General features: G+C 37.1%; 1 protein-coding gene across 2 annotated transcripts in view; it reads left to right on the top strand.

The window, feature by feature from the left end:
- The window catches only part of LOC127795411 (protein STICHEL-like 3), a 31881-nt gene extending 28456 nt beyond the window's left edge, over positions 1-3425 (top strand). For both annotated transcript variants that reach the window (XM_052327071.1, XM_052327070.1), the window contains exon 6: positions 2944-3425. In XM_052327071.1, coding sequence (XP_052183031.1) covers positions 2944-3036 — 93 coding nt within the window. In that variant the 3' untranslated portion in view covers positions 3037-3425. The remainder of the gene's footprint in view (positions 1-2943) is intronic.
- The last annotated feature ends 13973 nt before the right edge of the window (positions 3426-17398 follow it).

Raw genomic sequence — 17398 nt, 5'->3', positions numbered from 1 at the left:
TTCTTATCTCAACAAAAGTATGTGCTAGATCTTTTGAAAGAAATTGGTATTCTAGGTGGTAAGGGTGCAAATACCCCTATTGAACAAAATCATAGGTTGACTAAATTGCATGACGATAGTAAAATTGACAAAGGAAGGTATCAAGGTCTAGTTTGTAAATTGATCTATCTCTCTCATACAAGGCCGGATATAGCCTTTACAGTTAGTGTTGTCAGTCAGTTTATGCATAATCCAAGGTTGGAACACATGTAGGGTATTCACAAAATCCTCCATTAACTAAAATCTACTCTAGGGAGAGGTATCCTATTTTAAGACCTGATCAAAATCTATCTCTAACAGCATATACGTATGCTGACTATGCAAGCTCTTTATCTGACATAAGGTTTACCTCGGGTTACTACACTTTCTTAGGGAATAATTTAGTTACATGGAGAAGTAAAAAGTAGAATGTGGTGGCAAGATCAAGTGCATAAGCAGAATTCAAGTCAATGGCCCTTTGTAGTTGTGAGTTAATGTGGCTTAAGATCATTCTAGATGATTTGAGAATTCGGATGAATCAAAACATGAAGTTGTATTGTGATAATATGTCAATCATAAATATTACACATAATTCTGTGGGACATGACCATACTAATGTGGAGATTGATAAACATTTCATCAAGGCAAAGATAGAAGTGGGACTTGTCAGCCTATCCTATGTACCTTCTGAAGAACAAATTGTAGATGTTTTGACCAAGGGACTTCCTCCAAGCAGATTTTAGAACCTGACTAGCAAGTTGGGAATGACAGATATTCATTCCTCAACTTGAGGGGGAGTGTTAAAGATTATTCACGACAGCCTTGCAACCGCCATCTTCTCTATCTCTGATTGATGGAAAATTAATTCTTTCATATGTTTTTTTTTCCTGATTTATTCCTATAATATGAGATCTGATTGATTAATCCCCTTGATTAAGGATTTGAATCCTTTATTTAGGAATCAATTCCTTTGATTTAGGATCTATGCTCTTTCTTAGAAAGTGCAGCCCATTGCATATAAATATAGGAAAAAACGTACATATAAAATATATGAATATTATTCAAATTTTCTTACATTAATATTTTTTGTTTAGATAAAAATATTGTTGGCAATAGATAAATATTTTGTATGGCACAAAATGTTGGATTGTAAACCTGAACCTATAGAAAATTTGAGTGTAACTAAGATGAGGATATTTGGGATTTTAAAGAAATGATACAATTAAAAACTAGATGAGTTTGTGATAAAGTTAAATAGTGTCTATTGAAGATAATATGTCTGAGATGCAATTAAAATGGTTTGGACATGGGAAAAAAAAGGCTAATAAACTCTTTTGTGAGAAAAGTGAATGGAATGGAAGGAGTTGTAAAAGAGGTAGAAGAAGACTAAGAAAATCATGGTGCAGACCTCTATAATGGCCTTACAAAAAGTATATGTTGTAACGAGTGGAAGACCCAAACAAATAGAAAACAAGTATTCACAGAATCCAAACACTTCGGGAAAAGAAAATCATACAAACACTTACGCAAAAACTAAATTGCAAGCAAACAAGAAAGGAAAAACAGAACCGAGAAAGGGGACACACAAGATTTATCGTGATTCACCCCAGAATTGGGCTACATCCACATTGAGCTCAGGAAAAAAGAACTCACTACACTATTTCGAGTAAGGTTACACTCTCAATACATACAAACTGTGCATCAATGGTTCCTCTAACAAAATAGCCTCACAATCATCAAATACAGATTAGAAGCAAACCCTAAAAACCAAAGATTACAACGAGAACAGAAAAACTTCAAGAATGAAAAACTTTGCTCACCAAGCGAAAAACCCTACTTCGATCGCTCTTCCCCCCTTTCTCTTTCTTTCTGTGATTTTTCTTCTCCTTCACAATCCCGATGCACTGTAGTATATATATATATATATATATATCTTCTGAGCAGCTGAGATTTGATCCAATAAAGGCAAAATCGACGGCCACGGGATGATCGTATAACACAATTAACAGAAAGAGGCCAAAGGACAATCAAGAGGCATCAGGCAGAGGTGTGGCCTTGATGGTTGCCAAGTGGCCATTGATCAGCTGTCCATATTGGGCAGCTAAGGTTGCCAACTCTACCCTCCATCAAGACGGCACTGTATTGATGCTTCACTCACAGCAGTATAGTTATAGGTGGTTGACAAGTTAAAATTTATTTAACTGACTCAACTTAGTGGGACTAAGGTTTGGTGTGTTATTGTCGTAGTTCTAGCAGTTTTAAGAGTTAGCCTAAAGTGAAATTTTTAGAAGAGCTTTGAGCTCTATCCTTCTTCCTCTTCCCTTCTTCTTGCACTATTTTCTCTCATCTTTCTTCATTTGTTGGATTTCACTTAGTCTATCATGGAAATGCAAAGTAATTGTTATCCATTCATTTATTATAATTGATGTATCCGGGCCTTGTCCACATTCATATCAGACCATATTGGAACAGGGATTCTATTGAATAGACCATACATATTGGTATGGCTGGTGTTCCTCTCAGTGTATCACCTCAGGACATCATATCATATATTTGCATGTACATGTCTCTTTTGACATGCAAGGACAATATTGCAGATAATGACTATTACAGGATAATATATATGTGTATATAAAACATGTCTTATTTAGCAAAAAGGCTTCACGTTCTTTTCAATTTTGTCTGAAGTCGTTGCCCAAAAGAGTGGAAGGGAAGGTCCTCCATCACTACAACATATTCCTTGGACCTTTGAACACTTTACTGTCTAGGTTTCTTCTAGACACAAATTTGTATCCTTTAGGTTTCTTTTAGCAGCACTCATCTGTGAGAACATTATGTAGTCGTCTGAAACATCAGCTATTAACTTACAATTGTTTTCTTTTTGGTGATATTGAAGTTGTTACCTGAAAACTTGTTTTTATTCAGCTTTCTCATTTGAAGATTAGGACAAGGAAGCCACAAACGTTCCTCAGATTCGTCTCCTGTGGAAGGTGCCTTCAAGCTAAAACCCCGAAGTAGAGGCAAGTAATTGCATTCAATTGCACATTGATTCGATCAATAAGAACAAATTAGGGAAGAAGAAATGAATGCGTCAGCTTTTATTTATGAAAATTTAAGTTGTTTCCTTCGCAGTCACTGGTCGAATTATCCTTTTTCCTCCCACATTAGTTGCATTGCATCATCATCATCTACTAACAAAGAAGCTGTAAATTATGAGAATGGACAAATTTTCCGGTTAATTAGCTTGAGGTTGAGGAGCCAGGTTTATTGAACATGAAAGACTCTTATTTGTAATGTGGTAGTATAGTGAGCTGTAATTACGTTGGCAGAATGCTATTTATTACTCTGAAGATTGATAAAGCAATTACCGGCCCTCAAATGCGGTAAGCATAAGCTAACAGGCTGCCCAGTCTCCGTCATTCCCTTTAGTTCTTCATCCACCATTTTGCGGATTCCCTTCGGTATTGTTTTAAATTTTTTTGATATCGTGAGAATTACTTTTTGCAACAAAGCACTTCTAAGAGAATCACTTTAATGAAAAAACAGTTTAGTGTGTTTGCTCAAATCGTTTAATACTAGAAAATCATTGAAATAAAAATAAACTGTTTGGAAAAATTAAAAGTTGAATCTTGTTTATCTCTCATAGCTGAAAATCAATTGATAAGGTGATTGGGATATTTTCAAGATAAAGTAATAGGAGATAAGAGATAAGAAAAGGTTATAAGATAAGAGGATAAGGTTCTGGAAAAAGAGATTAAATAGTTTGTAGAAGATAATTTTAGTAGAAAATGAAGTTTAATTTTTTTGATTATCTTAATTATATTATAATTCAAATGTATTTATGTATTTTAAGAAGATATTTTAGATGTTTTTGTGTATATAATACATCATTCCAGAGTTCAACTTAAGGTAGAGAAAAACATTCATATTCAATCGAGTATTCCTTCTTCCTACTTGAGTTAATTTTTCTTCATACTTGGGTAATTCATCTAAGATACTCGAACATAACTTTTTATCATTTAGCATGTTTAAATTTATTCATGATATTAGAGCTATCAATGGTCAGGACTAATCCTTCTACCAATTCTTCATTGTCCATTTCCCTAGAAGGTATTTATTAATCTATTCAAAACCTGCCCAACTATTTCCAATTCCTCATTGTCCATTTCCCTATAAGGTATTTATTATTCTATTCAAACCCTATCCAACTACTATCTCTCGAAAACCATTCTTTCTAGATCATTTGATACAAATTAAATGGAACCAATTTCAATATGAACATTATATTTATGCTTAACAAACCAAGAGCAATTGTCCTTCTCATCCATATCAAATGTCAAAACCTTTCGATCTCATTCATAGTGACATTTGAGGTTCTTCTCATTCTCATTCTCTAATGAGTTTTAAATGGTTCTATAATGACCAGAAATTTTCCTTAATTTTTCCTTTATGCAACGGAAGGATGACATAATATATTCATAATTCTCTTGCATAACGTCCATGCCCATCTGCCCAAATCAAGATAATTTAACAAAATATGATAGCATCCTCCTTGGACACAAACACAAAATCGCTCAGGCATCTTTCGGTCAAGGAATCTTTGTACACACCATTTACTCATAAAGGATTAGACTCAGTTGGACCTACCCTCAACGATCACTTTGCCCTCACTTGGAATGATATAAAGCAACAATGAGTCACAAGACTCAACAAATATAAAGAATGAAAGGGTAATAGAGTTGAGGGAATAAACCATTTGCGCAACACGTGCATATACATATACACATCCATACTATGAACATCTAACCATGTAATATACGCATAAGTAAACATGCATATAATGGTTCTTAGAGCTCACATAAGACACACCGGTACCCAAGTCCCTAAATCCAAACCTGTCTGCTACCATGAACTGGCAAGTAAATCAACATCAGTCGCTGCTCCAAAATCTGCACCATGTGCTCCAATCCTCATACCAACATACTGAGCCAAAGCTCCCACAACAACAATCGAGCTGAAGCTCCCTCGAGACAATCCTCCTGTCACCTGAGCCCTCAAGACTGTCCTCTTGTCACCTAAGCCTGTGAATGTACATCTCGCGGATAAATCCGTTGTGCGCACCATGTAATGCAACATATAAGAAATGCAATGGTGTAGTAAGCATGAATGTGATACAAGGCCCCATAAAATCAAGCATCAAGCCATGCTTCGTCCGCATAATAATACACACGCAATGCAATGCTCATGCGCAACCCTAGTCATTCTAACATGCCCGTGCCCAAGTATTCATAACATGTGATCCCCCAGATGCAAACCCAACCCCCAACATCACATTAACATGTTGTAAAATACAGACAAGGCAAGATCGGTCGATAAACTCCTGAGCATTGGTTAACAGTTTGTCTCAGGGGCAATCGGTCAACAGCTTGCTCAAGCTGGTCGACAGTTTCCTCCCATAACACCAAACAGTCGACAACCATGCCCAATTGGTCGACATCCCATTCATCTAGCAATCTGAATAGCAACATAAAGGACCCAAATCATAAGAACCAGCATGCATGCATCCAACTAGAACCTACCCCAACATGGTTAGGCATCATTCCATGAAGAAACATAGGGAGAACCAACCCTATTCAAGCTCTTGGAAGAAATACAACAAAATTGCCCTTTAAAGGGCTCACGACTCAAGACATCCAAAAGAGACTATAAAATAGAGAATTCAAACCATAGAGAGAGCAAGAAGAGAGAGGAATTTGCTTTCGAAGGAAAAGGAGATATAGAACTTGCCTTCCTTGCAAAATCCCTTAAACTGTTAAAATCACCGTCAATACACCTTGAAATTCCTCTAACACAACAAGATAAAAGAATTCAACAAGATAAAAGAATTATTTAGATACGTGCTACTAACACTAATTTCATCTAATTTTAGATAATACCCTATTTACTTTGCTCCTCCTCGCGCCACTTTCTCCCTTTAATTTTCCTAAAACTCACGCTGGATGCTTTATAATTTCTCCTCACCCTTTGCCTTTTATTCTCTAATTTCCCTTTCTTTTTCCCCCTATTTATAGCCTAGCCGTCCATCTTGTTCTCAACCCATTCCTTTGTTGCAATTCCTAGGCCCATGGTTTCCTCCTCAATCCTTGAGCCCATCATGAGAAAGTCCATACAGGTGAACAACATTATTTTCTTCACATGGCCCTCAATTTACATGGTTGAAATTGCATCTTAATTCTGGAGAATTCTGAAGTTTGGCGGATGACAACATATGTCGACATATGGTGTCTCGCATGGCGGCCCCGAAACGGGGTCGTTTGGCACCTCCCTTAGTTGGAATTAATCTAGCTTTCCTCCAAAAAATTCTCGTGCCTGCCTTTCCAAGGAATCGAACCCATGACCTATCACCTCTAAGTATCTTCACTATGCGTGCGTGATCAGTTGAACTGCAAGTATCTTCGCTATTATATATGCGCAACTTATATTTATTTTAATCCCATATCCTTTCATTGGAAATAAAATAAAACATTTTTATCACAAGGTTTGAACCAAGACCTGCCTTACCCAAGCTTTTTCCTTGCATGCACGTGTCCACCAAGCCACTAACTCCCTCATGATATGTATTCGCAATAATTAATTTTATACCAATTCCCAAAAGTATGTTCAACCCTAAAATTTCACAAATTTCCAATCACTTCATGGACAAATATACAATAAATTATAATTTTCTAATATCCTCAAATATTCAATAAATGAGTAGTTACAGGTTTATTACTTTTATTAATGACCATCTTTGTGTATGTTGGGTGTACCTTATGAAAGAAAAATGAGGCAAACAATATTGTCAAATAGTTTCATAAACATATTACCAATGTCTTTCAAGTCAACATCCAAATTTTGCAAACCGACAATGGAAGAGAATATTTTATAAATGATCTAAAATAATACCTTATTGATTAAGGTATATTTCATCAAAGTTCTAGCACCCACACACCCCAATAAAACAGAGTGGCTAAAAATAGACTCCTACTAGAAGTAGCCCAATCCCATATGTTTGCTAACCATGTTCCTAACTCGTTTTGGAGGGAAGCTATTTTAATAGTAGCCTATCTCATCAACTGCTTACCCTTAAAAACCTTTAATCTTTGTATTCCTCTCAACTGTTTACTCAATACATTCCCTCAAGCCCAATTACTCAACTCATTATCTCCAAAATTTTTTTTGAATGCATTGTCTAGGTCCATAATCAGCAACCTTACAAGGGAAAATTTTATCCAATAGCCATTAAATGTGTGTTTATGGGAAATTCACCAACCACAAAAGGGTACCCTCATCGAACAAATTCTATATTTCATATGGTGTTATCTTTATTGAGGACCAAACCTTTTTTCCCCATGGTTCTCTTCAGAGAAAGAAAGTAAGTAAAGATAACCATTGAGATACTTCAATCTCTCTACCCATATCACCTTCATTTCACTCATCTCCCTGTCAAAATTCTCTTCCTTCCCAAAGCTCTCCTTCTCATAGCTCAAATTTAGAAGTTTCAGCACATAATTAGGTATTAACTAGAAAGAGAGAACCTAGTATTATTAAACCAACCATGGTTTATTCAAGGAGACCGAAAGATCCCCAAGCTGTATAGTCATTTGAATCAAGACCAAGTCTAGAACCCACAAACGAGGATATGATGATTGATGACTTAAACCTCCCAATTGCTCTTAGGAAAGGAGTATGGTCATGCACTCAATACCTTAAATCAAATCACTTAACCTACATTAAATTGTCTACTCAATACAGGGAATTTGTTGCAAGTGTAGATAGTGTAGAGATTCCAAAGGATATTCAGAAAGCTCTACAAGATCCTAAGTGGAAAGTTGTTGTAGATGAAGAAATGAGAGCACCATTGGAAAATAAAATGTCATCCATCATCTCGTAACTTTTTGTTTCCATGGATGTTACCTTTCATGAAAATATTGAAAGGAATGCACCAACACTTAGTTTATCATGAAAATGAGTCATTGTGGTTTTCAAAACTTTTTCAAAAACACACACACGTAGCAGAAATAATACAAAATAGCCCTTGTAAGACTAGGTATAGACAACCATTTGCAAATATATACGCATCAAAACAAAATATAGAAGTAATGATTACCTCACTCTGTTGAAATGTTGCTGCTGATTACGCCTATGATGCACTTGGACCTAAACTCTTCTGTTCACGAACAACTCCCACCAAACTAGTCTACTCCGGTACCTACTTCCTTGGCTGGCCAAGCCAGCCCCCATTAGTGTAGGGGGGACCAAGTTGGTCCACACTTAAGCTACACTAGAATCCTTTGCCTCACCCACATGCTAAACAAGCAAGAACGAAAATAACTTTGAGCTAAGCTAGGTTCTCCTTAGATGAACCGGTCATCTCACAACCTTTGGGACCAATAGAAATAGGGAGTAAGGAGAGAAGAGAAGGGCGACAAAGCAAATGAAGAGCAAATAGGATGGGCAACCCTTATTGAAAATCGGACAAAGGAGAAGAAGTATGAGGCAACCCCTAGAAGCTCTCTTCTCATTTCTTATTTTATTTCTTCATCTCTCTCTTTTGTTTAATGCTTTGCCGGCTGAAATGACGGAAGAAAAGCACGCGAGATCAAATCTTACTGAGTGAAACTATTAATTGTTCGAGACAATCAGTCGACAATTTCAAGCAAATTATCGACCACTTAAGAGCCACTATCTACTGTTTCAAGCCTTTCTTTCAAAGTTTCACCAAATTGCATCAAAGCCTACCATTAACTCTTAATGACCCTTCCACTAACTCCTAATGGAACCAAGACTTGCTATTAACTCTTAATGGTGTCCTTTTGTTAACTCTCAATAGTTTGTTGATCCATTTGTTAACTCTTAACAATACATCCATCAATATTATTAACTTTTAATGATAATTGAGAACACATGTAGTAAAGACTCACTAATCCAATGCATTACCCAGTATGTGTATGACCTTCTAGGTTCACTGTCATGTAACAATTAGGATATGTTAAAATTTTTAATGCCAACTGAACATTTCAGTTTACTATGAAAAACTCTCAATTTTCTCATAACACCTCGAAAGGTCTTGAGTGATTTCTAGCATAGTATTAGGACGATCTTAATAACAATGAAGTCAATACTTCAAATGAACCTATTTGGGCTCTAGATTACCATGCAATATAATCCTTCCACTGATTAATATCCTGATCGAGTGAGAGTAATTGATTGATAAACTCAAAGGACTCGGTAACTATACCAAGATCTAGTACGGTGTGATCAAGATAATACATCGAAACTCCTTTCGACATCAGCAACTCTTTTTTATCATGCTCACCTTGGTTAGGGGTTTTCCAACCATAACCAACAGCAATTGCATAGGATGTTCACCCCCATTATCGGAGGTTAATGGATCCCATTGGTGAGCATTTGTCATCATACACCACTACGCAGATACCACAAAGAGAGCATTCTCACCTTTTACACCAAATAGTTTTGCTTAATGACAAATCTCTTACACTAATGCACAATACAACTTTGTCACATCTTATTTGAGGATCAGATACACAATCAAAAACCAACAATAGATCATTAATCCTTTTAGCCATATGATTTGTCACAAATGTCACATTCAATAGATGTTCAACCAACATGCACCCACATGTCTACTAGCTACATCTCATGTAATATGGCATGCGACTCATTATTACTTATCATTAGTATCTCATACTAATTAAATGTAGTAACCCATGTGCTAGTCCATAATCAATCAATCACAATCCTCATCTGATAAATCTAAGGACCATAAATCCTATGATGTAAATCCTTGTCATATATTCTTATCAACTCAAGAATATGACCATTAGGAAATATAGGGACTTATTCATACACATTTGGAAAGCAATGAATGAAGAAATAACTATTTTATTAATTGCAAAAATATAATACATGTATCCTTATTATATATACTAGATGTCATCTAAATCCAACATTAAGGCATATATCACTAATAGATACCCCATTCTTCTTCTCTCCCCAACCTTATCTTTAGGGGTAGCACTATTGTGAAGATAGGGACCTCACTCTAAACACCCGTCTAAACCTTCTCACACCTTCTCAACCTTCTTCACTCCTTTCACTAGGGTCCCCTCCATCGCAACCTTCCACTTTATCTCTTTAATCTCCCCCAATTTAGTCAAATATTGATTGTGATGAACACACTACCAAATTACAACAACCAGCCTTAAATCCACAAGAAACCCTTGTTTACTCAAGAAGGACGGAAACTGATCCCAGACCAACACAAGTTCAAGATTCTTGCTTGAATGAAAGTAATAACACTATCCCTTCTCCAATCTTTGTGGAGGAACCTAAGTCCCATGACTTTGACCTACCTATTGCATTAAGAAAAGGCACTCGAGAATGCACAAAACATCCTATCTACCCCATATCCCAATTTGTATCTAACCATAGACTGTCCTCACAATATCAATCATTTCTTACCTCACTAGACACTATAGAAATCTCAAAGTCAGTTCATAATGCATTTAAGGATAAGAATTGGACATTTTCTATAAAGAAAGAAATGAGAGCATTAGAAAAGAATAAAACTTGGAAGGTTATACCTAGACCAAATGATAAGAAACTAGTAAATGAGTGTTTACAATGAAATATATACAAATTTGATAGGGCACTTGAAAGAGACAAAGCAAGACTAATAGCAAAATGATACACATAAACGTATGGGATCGATTATGAAGAAACGTTCTCTCATGTAACCAAGATGAATACAATTGGAATACTCATTTCTTTTACTGTTTGTTTTAATTTTCCCATGTTGTAATTTGATGTTAAGAATGCCTTCCTCCATGGTGGCTTGGAAGAGGAAGTTTATGTGGAGCCTCCACCTGGGTTCGAAGAACTATTTGGGGATAATAAGGTGTGTAGTTTGAAAAAGACTGTGTGGGTTAAAATAGTCTTCGAATGCATGGTTTGGAAGATTTGCATAGGCAACGAGACAAATGAGATATAAACAAAGTCAAGGAAATCATACCCTGTTCATATAACATAATAGAGAAGGTAAGATCACAGGCTCGTTACTTTATATCAATGATATTATTTTCATTGATGATACTGAAAGACTTGCTCTAAGGGAACATCTAACATGAGAATTTGAGATTAAAGATCTTGGTAAGTTGAGATACTTTCTATGAATTAAAGTAACATACTTAAAAAATATTGCATGCCTATCCCAAAGGAAGTATAATTTGAACATGCTAAAGGAAATATACAAACTTAACAACAAGTTCTCCCATTGAGCCAAATCATAGAATAGGGTCAAAAGATAAAGATAACACAGTTAACAAAGGCAATTACCAAAGGTTTCATGTATTTGTCTCATACCAAGCCCAATATTGCTTACTCTGTGGGAATAGTTAGCAAATTTAAGCATGATCCAAAGGAAGAATACCTATAGGCTACAAACTACATCATACATTACTTAAAGGCAACTCCAAGAAAAGGAATCATGTTTTGGAACAATAGTGCTATGACTTTATAAACATATTCTGATGCTGACTATGTAGGTTCACCTATGGACAAATTGTAACGCCACTCTTTTCCCGAGCTTTAAATAACTTGGGGAATTTCAAGGATATAATTTTTTTTTTAATATAAACTCAACATATATCATTCCTCAACAATCTCGTTCTACCTTCTCAGCATATCAAACTTAAAAAATGAATAAGCTAAAACAGATAATCATCACATATGCGGAAGCTAAAATCGAAACCTAATATGGTACATAACTGAATTCGCTTTAATTATAACATAAGAATTTGTACCATCATATCTTCAAATACTTAAATACATGGAGACTCCTTTCCAGAGATAACAACTAAGCACTTCTGATACAATCAAATGGTACCTCAACATAACCAATCAATGCCTTAAACAACATTAAACAATATTACATGATCAATTTCTCAAAACATTATTCGAATACATAATACACTTTAATCTACAAGATTGATCATCAAATGGAACATAAGTTCAACATGACTAAAACATAGCCGAATCTTCTTGAAGAAGCAAAATACCGGAACAACATGCTGAGTCCATCGAACACATCATTATGTGTCGTCACATCTCAATCACTTACTTGCCTAAGTTGCAAGTCCTATCTAGAACGTTTGAATGTTTCAAGGATATAACCCAATTAGAAGATGAATCTTCTAGTGAGTGTTTAAAACAGATACATGAATGCATGATGCAAATACATGAACAACATATGCCCCAGTGTAACTTCCTTGGCTCTTTTGCCCGGTACAAAACCCTAAGTAGTAATCCTAACCTGCTTTCGGGATACTCCCAAACGTTATTCCATCATTACTCTTGGGGAATTACAGCTACACTATCAGGACGACATCCTAATCCCATGTACAAGTTTCAATATGCCAATAATATCGTGCTATGTGAAAATAATCACGACTATCGATGCAACAATATATATACAAATATGGCAAGATGTGCATAAATTACATATCATTTAGCAACCATCTAAATATCATGCTCAACATAAGCAAAACATAACATAAATAAATTTTGGGATAAAACCACTCATCTTTAGACGTACTCATAGTGCCTCGATTTATGTGCAAATCCTCGATTCTTGTGCCCACCTCAAATAATCGCACTTATACTCAACCTTGAACCTTAATAACTCCTTGACTTAGCATCTCAAGCTTCCTCGATGTGCATGCCTTGACCTTGAAACGAGTGCTCGGATAATGTCCTTGCCAAAATCTTTGAAAAATTAATAAAACATGATTTCTTGTTTTTCCAAAATTTTTCAAGATTTTTCTCCATTTTTTTCCTATTTTTCCTTTTTTTTTCTTTTTTTCTTTCTTTCTTCCTTCTTTTTTTTCTTCTCATTCTTCTTCCCCCATGCTCCTTCTGCAAGCCGAATAGCCTCACAACCGCCGCCGCCAGCGCACACCAACCTCTTGCCATTACCGCCCTCGTTAACCGCTGCTCTGTCCTTCATTGCCTTGCTAGACTATCACCTCGCTATCGCCTCTGCTCACCATCATCGCAATGGTTGTTGTTGCACAACAGCTTGAAGATGTTATAGCCATGGCTGAAATCGACAACTGCAGGCCACTTCCGGCCACCTCTGTTGCCGTCGCTTGGGCCTCTGTCGGCCACCGTCAACCTCGTTGCGCTAGCCATCGCCTCTATTTGCCGTTCGCAACAGCCCTATTGCTGCTCGAGCTTACTGCATGTTGTCATGGCCGCTTTAAGCTTACAGTCATGGTTGCTACTTGTTGTGCAGCCGCCTCCAGCCATCCTCGCGGTTGACTCTGGCCACCAGCATTGCTCCTAACTCTCTCACGATCTCCTTCAATATCTCTCTTCCCCCTCTCGGACAAGCTCTTTGTTTCTTCATTTCTATTTCTTTCCTCCAATTGCTTCCACCTCTTCTTCCTATTTATAGAAAACCCATCGCCTCACCTACCTTGGCCACCACTCTTTCTCCCGACATTTCTCCCAAATTCTCTGTAATCTCTCAGCCTAGTGCCCTCAAATGCTGCAAAGCTTATCCCCAAGCCTCATAGTCTAATGCCCCCAAATGCTGCAAAGCTTATCCCCAAGCCTCATAGTCTAATGCCCTCAAATGCTGCAAAACTTGCCCCCATGTCTCACGTGCATACATATATACATATATATATATGTGTGTGTGTGTGTGTGTGTGTGCGTGTGTAAATTACACATTTAAATCCCATATTTCATCCTTATTTCATTTACGTAATTCTCTAATTACAATTACACCATCAAATATCAAATTAATTTACATTACGATACTTAAAATGCAAAATTAATAACTCCAAGATTCCTTGATAAGGACGATTTCGTTCCTGCGCCCTCATAGGACCTTTGTTTCGTCCCAAAACCACTTTAGGGTTGATCCTTACGAAAAACTGAAGCCCTCTTAGGGTTCCATTAACTTTTGGGAGATCCCTTACGATAATTCAGTTTTTCAGCTGAAATCATAGTTGTATTTTAGTTGTACCGAAAATCATTTCTGATATGATTTCTTTCAATGTCATAAATCACATCTCAGAATATTCGCCAATACCATATTATTTTTCTTAGATATCTCGGTTCCAGGGCACTCCCTACAGTCGATTCAATCACTTTTTTGGGCTATTTAGCTACTAATCTTCCCCGAATTTACTTGAAAACTTCATTTACGGCTCAATGTAAATTACACTTGAGTCCTTTGAAAATTCTCGGGTATTACATTCACCCCTTCTTAAAAAAATTTCATCCTCAAAATTTTCATCTGCCCAATCAAGTAACTATGACAAATCACAGCTCATTACCTGAACACCTCAATCACGTATCATTTCAACCCTAGCAAACATCCTAGTTTGCACTTATTACACGTCCAGTGCTTACGAGCATACTGTGTCATTCATAGAATTTTCTGTTGTGGCTCTTTACTGGAGACCACACATATCCCAAACTTTTAGGCACGTGCATTCTACCCCAAAGCTTGAGAATGTCACCTCGCATCTCAAAAATCAGAACCCTTAGGCTGGCCACGTTCATCAATCCCTAGACAAATACATTTGTCATCCACACATGCCTTTTATATCCTGTTCACTAGATCCAGCTAAACTGTCAAGCCAGCGATAAGAATAAACAATCCCCTTGGCACTACACTCATAGTCAGCAGGCTAAAAGCCTCCAACAACTGTCACTCACAGCTATCCACCCAGTTACAGTAGGCACACTTCTACTCAAAGCGTCAGGCACCTCATTGCACACATACCTCAGGTTCCTTGTAGTTTGTGATCACATCAAACGTCTCACCATACCAGTAATGCCTCCATAATCTCAAGAGCACATACCACAGCTGTTAGCTCCAAGTCATACATTGGGTAGTTTACCTTGTGCCTTGGCATAACCCATACATGATCACCCGTCTATGTTGCATTAACACGCAACCCAGTCATTTGAGCTATCATAAGCTCTCCCCACATCCGACAGACCATACTCACTTGACTCTTCTCACGAGTCCTGACATGGACACAACTATTTTAGGGAGTCCTATCACGAACCCCTGACAACAGTTTATCAAATATCTTTAGATAGATAGGGATCATATCATAGTGCTACGGTCCCTTAGGACTTGGATCCTAGTTAAAACATAACCGTCACGATGTTACCTAAATTTTGGCATCTGACCGCCTTCGTAGTTCACTATGCAGCTCTGACCCATGGGTCCCCGACCCATATCGCAAGTCAGCCCAACTGCTACGGTCATTAGTGTAACACCCTAATTCCCGGGAGGGCATTACGTAACGTAAGATTCCGGGGATATTTTTTTTTTCCAACCAACAACAGAAACTCAACATAAACCGTTCCCCAAAGATCCCGTTACACCTTCTCAGTATATCAACTGTGAACCATCAATAACTAAGACAGGTTCCCAACACAAATGCGGAAGCTAGATCGAAACCTTAACAGGTCATAACCGTAACCACTTTATTTATAATATAAAGCTGAGCCAACGTTTACATGATGTTTTCAAAATAAACAACATAATTGAAAATGACATAAAGTAAACTATCCACTAATCGCCGTCATTCCTCGGCAATCCCCTTTCCTTTCACACCGCTGTCTTTACCTGGAACGTTTGAATATTCCAGGGACATAGTCCAAATTAGATGATGAATCATCCAAGTGAGAGTTCAAAATCACATTTTTCATGAATGAATGCAAGACATGAAATAAACCAATACACCCGGTAAGCCCTAGCCCAAGAGAATCCCACGTGCTTAACCCTACCACGGGAAAAAAGTAATTTCTCTAAAAACTATGCCACCATACCGACTTGACGACACGACGATGCGACGCGATTCTAGCTTAAATGGGGTTGCCAACGCATCTCACCAGAATACGTTCCCACCTTAAGCATCCAGGAACCACCATACAATCCCAACTCCAAAATTTCACATGGACCACCTAGTCATCCTAGTGCAACTTCCTTGGCCAAACGTGCTGGCACGGAAACCAATGGGGCTATCCTGACAAGCACACCAGCATCAGATACCTCTATTATTCCATCACGCCCTTGGAGAATTACGGCTACACTATCTAGACAACATCCTAGGCTGACATCCCACATGAACAACACTGTATGGACCACCTAGTCGTCCTAGTGCAACTTTCCTGACCAAACAGTCTGGCACGAAAACCAATGCGGCTATCTTGACATGCACACCAGCATCAGATACCCCTATTATTCCGTCACGCCCTTGGAGAATTATGGCTACACTATCCAGACAACATCTTAGGCTGACATTCCATACGTACACATAAAACGCAAGACAATGCCACATTTCACAATTCAATGCATCATATAAACAACATTTATAAAATACAATGCATAAGTTCAAAATGTTTAGGGACGAACCTCCCTTATAAAAACCAACCGTCACCGGTTACCATTTCAATGCACAAAACCATTTTGTATGAAATCAACACATGTTCAAATAGAACAAGAATAATAAATCAAGTTTTGGGGGTGAACACTCACCTTGAACGAAACTCTGAACACCTTGAATCTTGTGCCCAACCTCGACTTTTGTGTAACTCCTCAAGTATTTTGACCAAACCACCTCCTTACACGCCCTTACGCGCTGCCCAAGTGCTCTGCACGTGTGATGCTTCGGGTATGCTTAAAAAGCCCTCTATCCACTAAACCCGAAGCACTCGTGTCTAGCACGAACTTCTAACAATTTCGAATGAGAGAATCCTTAGCCATGAACCCCTATTTATAGGTTTTGGAAAACTTAGCCACCAAGAAACATATATTCTACAATCATTTCAAATCTTCCAAAATCTTTTACAATCATTGTAAGTCTTCCAAGATATTCTGCAATCATTCTAAATCTTCTAAGATATTATATAATTATTACCAAATCTTCTAAGATATTCTGCAATCATTCCAAATCTTTCAAGATATTATATAATCATTACCAAATCTTCTAAGATATTCTACAATCATTCTAAATCTTTTAAGATTTTATACAATCATTACCAAATCTTCTAAGATATTTTGCAATCATTCCAAATCATTTCCAAATCTTTTAAGATTTTATGCAATCATTGTTATCAAAATCAAATCTTATTCAAATCAAATCTTTATCCAAATCAAATCATATCCAACAAAATCTTTTCCAATCAAATCTTGTCCAAATCTTATCCTTAAAGTCATCATGAGCCTTTATCTTATCTCTAACGTTATCATGAGACTTCATCTTATCTCTAATGTCATTTATAAGACTTT

This window comes from Diospyros lotus, chromosome 2, assembly GCF_014633365.1.
Source record: "Diospyros lotus cultivar Yz01 chromosome 2, ASM1463336v1, whole genome shotgun sequence".
In the NCBI taxonomy this organism is placed as follows: domain Eukaryota; kingdom Viridiplantae; phylum Streptophyta; class Magnoliopsida; order Ericales; family Ebenaceae; genus Diospyros; species Diospyros lotus.
Note: the sequence above shows the minus strand (reverse complement) of the source record. Positions and strands in the feature narration are given on the sequence as shown.